This window comes from Metopolophium dirhodum, chromosome 4 (assembly GCF_019925205.1).
Source record: "Metopolophium dirhodum isolate CAU chromosome 4, ASM1992520v1, whole genome shotgun sequence".
Lineage (NCBI taxonomy): Eukaryota > Metazoa > Arthropoda > Insecta > Hemiptera > Aphididae > Metopolophium > Metopolophium dirhodum.
Genome location: NC_083563.1, coordinates 14307420 through 14312523, shown reverse-complemented (window position 1 = coordinate 14312523; position 5104 = coordinate 14307420). Strand labels below are relative to the sequence as shown.

At 30.4% G+C, this 5104-nt stretch overlaps 1 protein-coding gene across 1 annotated transcript; it reads right to left on the bottom strand.

Annotated features, from left to right (window-relative positions):
- Positions 1-616: 616 nt before the first annotated feature.
- Positions 617-4301, bottom strand: LOC132943728 (52 kDa repressor of the inhibitor of the protein kinase-like). The gene has a single exon (XM_061012802.1). The coding sequence runs from the start codon at positions 2760-2762 to the stop codon at positions 666-668; it is 2097 nt and encodes a 698-aa protein (XP_060868785.1). The 5' UTR covers positions 2763-4301; the 3' UTR covers positions 617-665.
- Between the last annotated feature and the right edge of the window lie 803 nt (positions 4302-5104).

Genomic DNA, 5104 nt, shown 5'->3' with positions numbered 1-5104 from the left:
TTATATGTTTAATAATCACAATAATTCTTATCACTTATCGGTCATTAATCATTATCGTTTTATAAAAATCGTAATTTGTTATATAATTCTAATATCTTGATGAAAAATACACGAATTGACTTTTTGAACACTAAAAAAAACGTAAACGGTACTCACACATCACTACTCAAAAGTACATATTATCCATGATAGTTAAAACGTTATTGTAAACAATATTGTTAAAACGTCATGAATCGCGTATAGTTGTTCAGCAATTTTTTTTAAACCCGCCAACAGTTGTAGTGACGATACTAGGATATATATGATAATAAGATACAATTCATAACGACCACCCCGTATATAAATATAATTATCACAAACTTTTACTTAGCTCGTACCACGACCGTAACGCTCTGAATACATACCTACCGGCTACCAGGCGTATCGATGTTCACTATAATACATAATTTATATTTAATCAATAGTATAATATATATTTTACACTATTACTTCCTCTTAGTACCTGTGCAGTACGCGGGTATATCAAACGGATCACTCAACTCAGTGCCGTACCCAGGATTTGTTTTCGGGGGGGGCTTTAACATACTTAACTTTATAGGAAAAAATTTAAAACATATAATATATACACATAGTTTTTAATGTATTATGCATTCATTATTAAATTGTCACAATTTAAAATCTAAACGCCTTTCCTTTTTAGACGCAAACATATTTAAAATAGCATCTGTGTCAATTTGTATGTCTCTGTGGATATTCATAAGAGCTAATCCGTTTAATCTTGCCTCACCGGTAGAGTTTCTTAAATAGGTCTTGATTCTTTTTAAAGAAGAAAAACTTCTTTCAACCGATGCCGTTGATACAGGCAAAATAGCAAGAAGTTTTAATAAAATATTTATATGTGGGAATAAATCTTCGGGGCATTTTGATAATGTGTCTAATGCATTTTTTGGTAAATTATTTTCTTCATTAGACCATTTTTGCTTCCAAAATTCAAATTCATTTTTTAATAAGTCCATGTGAATGTTTTGGTTATTAGATCTTAAATCTTCTTCATAAAAATCAATAGCTGGCTGTATATCACTAAATGATAAATTACCAATTTTGCTTGGTAATAAAGAAGATAAAGAAATAAAAATATTAGAGTTCATTTTAAAACGTTCATTAAATGATGCTAAAATATCATCTAAATATGGATAATATAATGATTGTCTGTAGTAAGAGACATGGTCATTATTGAGTATGGCATAATTTTCTCGATGTTTTTGAGTCCCGACTACTCTTGGTATGGTTGGTGATGTACCAACTTCTTTTGCGATTTCACAAGCACGATGAAATATAGAAAAAAAAGTTTCTTCCGTCCGTAAATCTTGTAATTTTTGAATTGTCAATTCTACAGATTCTATTGCAATGGATAAATCAATATTTTCTGTTTGAAGATATTTTGAAATAAAATAAGTTATTCCAAGGACCTTTTCCAAAATACAGATAGTTATAATAAAATTAAAATTACACATAGATTTATGTAATGGAAAAACTGCTTTATCATGTTCTATTGACATAAGTTCTTCCAATGCACTAATTATTTCAATAAAACCTTCAACCAAAATTAAAATTGACTCGTGTCGTTCTACCCATCTAGTCTCGCAAAATTTTTTCAACCCAGAAAAGGATTTAGATTCTAATTTTTTCCGTAGTACAGTTGACCGTTTAGCTGATGCACGAAAACATGCACTTACTTCCTGTACAACACCCAGAGCATTTCTCACTTGTTGCACTTTTGATGCATCGTTAAGACATAAGTTTAAACAATGAGCAAAACAGTGCGTGTATAGTGCTTTTGGAAATTGTTTCATTATAACTGCTTGAACTCCTCTAAATGCAGACCTCATGTTTGCTGCACCGTCATACCCTTGCCCTCGAGCATTTTTTAAATTTAGTCCTAAAGATGTCAAAGTACTTATAATAGTGTTGGCCAATTCAGATCCTACAGTACTATGGACAGGAACAAATTGTAGAAAATCTTCTCTTATTATATATGTATTATCTTTTTCAAAATTTGAACTTTTTTCTAAGTATCGTATACATAATGAAAACTGTTCAACATGGCTTATATCTGTTGTCTCATCAGCTAATATTGTAAAGTATTTTTCCTTTCGTATTTTGTCACAAATGTAATGCTGCATATATTCAGAAATAACAGAAACAATATCATTCTGAACATTAGCACTTATATAAGAAGCATTCTTGTTACAGTTCTGAATGTGATTTAATAATAAGTTATCACCACTTTCAATTCGATAGCGTAATAAGCTTCTAAAGTTACCATCATTTTTTATTGGAGTATTTAGACTAAGTTCACCAAAATCATGTCCACCTCTAAGAGCTAATCCTTGCCTTCCGCATAACTCAATTGTTTTAATTATTGTTTTTAGAACTTCTCTATTATTTTTAATCTCCTTTTCATTTCTTTTATGCATTTGAACAATTACATCATTTTGTTTTTGATCAATTATTTTTGAAAATTCAACAGCTTTTAGTTTAGAAAACTTGTGATACTCATTGTTCTGGTGATTATTGAAGATACTAATAGCATGTTTCCAATTACAAAAAGGTTGAGTGACTAAAGATGTAGGTGGAGAATGCATGCCTTTCCCAGCATATTCACTTTTATAGAACAACACACAATATTTACAAAATGCACCTTTTTCAATGTTTGAAAATGCTAACCAAGACCACCTTTCCAACCATGATAAATTAAACATTCTTGACTGACTTCCAAATGTTTTTGCCTCAAATTTATAAGTGTTGTCAGGTTTCCATAAGTTTTTTAAAACATCAGCTAACTCTAAATCATTCAGTCGCTCTGGTTTATTTTTCTTAATATGAGTGCCAATATCATATTTATAATTATTGGTCACTGGGTTTGATTCCTAAAAATATAAGTTAAAATGAAATAAGCAAGCAACATGCAATATTAATTAGCAGAAGGCCATAGGTTAGGTTTATGTATAAAAAAAAGCTATAAACCTATATTATAATTTTATAATAAATAATTATAAATAATTCTATTATAATTAATAGGTATTATAATGTTTGGAAAGATCAAAGAACTTATTTCAGAATTTACTAATGAAATCAATTCTGTTGGATAATTTTATTGTGAATGGGAATGCATACAATTTTCAAAAATGTTCCACACACTGCTAATAGATAAGGTTGTTTGCCCCAAAATTATTATTTTACTGGATTTAAATTGTTATATCCAAAAATATTTAAAATAGCAAATATTATTCATCATGCAATTTTTATTTGTGGAAACCAAAATGCCAAAAAGCAAGTAGCTGGTTAACTATTTTAAAAACAACTAAATAATTTAGGTGAAAAACTAAAAATTAATTGAAAAGAAATTTTAAAGCTAGCAAAGCATTAAAAATAATTTAAATAAGCTACTTCCTAATCTGTGCATTTATATTATTACAAAGCACAAATAATATATTTGATAATAACAGTATTAAACAAACTTTTTTACAATACCTGAATTATTATTAATTTATTATTTAATAATAATTTTAGGTTTTCACATGTTTTTAACTAGGTAACTTACATAACATGATTTTAACATATTATGTACTGACTGTTGGTATTAAAAAACAAATTCAACATAAAAATTTATATTATAGGTAGATACATAATACAATTCATGAGTTTATAAATATATGTATGAATTTAATATTAAATATACTGTATTACTGTATATTTAAGTACCTAACTCACCTGTTCATTGATGCAAATATTTGCAGAAGTAGTTACATTTGAACTAAAGTATGAATACAATGTTTTGGTTTTTTTTCTCTTAGGTTCATTTTCGTTTTCATTCATTTTATAAACTAATAAAACTGACACACTTCACTAAATATAATATAAAGTAAAAACTAAAAAGCAAAAAGCCACAAATTGATGTTGATAATTAATGATAGTAGGTATATTGGAGTATTGCATTATTTTATGATGGTATCACCACGTATCACCACAGATTATATTATAAAACAATTTGTGATATCACGAATAAGATTATTGTTATCAATATATTATCATGGGGCGCGTATAGCGCGGTAACGCGAGCGGAGTGAGTAAGACGTGGTGATAAGACTACCGCGTCACCACAACCATAATATACTAAAAGGTCGTCAACATTATTACTATGACATGAACGATAATATGATATTGTTCTGTGATATGAACCCATTACGCATAACGCATTACTAAAAAAATATTTTTCCTGAGATTTCGGGGGGGGCTTAAGCCCAAAAGCCCACCCCCTGGATACGGCACTGACTCAACTGTTGGGCGTAGATAATATCGAGGTATAGACACAAGAAAGAGATGGTTACGCCTTACGCCTGATACATCGAACTAATGATAATATAGCCGACTCTTGGTAACTTGAACCTTAAAATATGTACTTGATAATATCAAATTTCTTTAAGCTCTCAATACCTCGAATATGAATAATACTTCTTCAAATGCAATAACATTTAAGTGGTTTTTGCTGTTCCATAATTTTTAGCACCTAACTCGAATATTTTGTTCCTTTCCACTCGAGCTTCGAGTAACTGACAGGCAATACTGTATCAATATTATAATAATATGCATGATGTCGAAAACCGGTAACCAGGAAATGGACACGAGAGAATTTTTTCACCGTGTTTTTGTTTACGCGCACATACCAACTATATTTTAGCCGACATTTCCTTTTGATGTTTGTGGTTGCGCAAAGCTGCAAAACAATACCCACGGAATCCCTCGTACGCCCCCCCCCCCTCCATTACACCCTCTCTTTTGCGAAAACACTCATATAATATGGATACATCGACCACATCAACAGTGGCCACAGCGAGTTGTTTACTGAGCGCTGTTTGTTTACGGCGCAGCGTTCTCCTTGTTGTCGAGAACGCGGTATAGCGGTGATATTTTTTCCCATCGCTGCCCCCCCTCCCCGCTCCTATATTATTTATCCTTCTTAACCAGGTCGTAAACGGTAAATTTTTTTTGAAAATAATTTTATTTTGTAAAAATAATACTGATGCCAGCGCATGTTGGTACA

Excerpts from the sequence above, each read along its gene's own strand:
- LOC132943728 (XM_061012802.1), bottom strand. The coding sequence starts at position 2,762 with ATGTTTAATTTATCATGGTTGGAAAGGTGGTCTTGGTTAGCATTTTCA.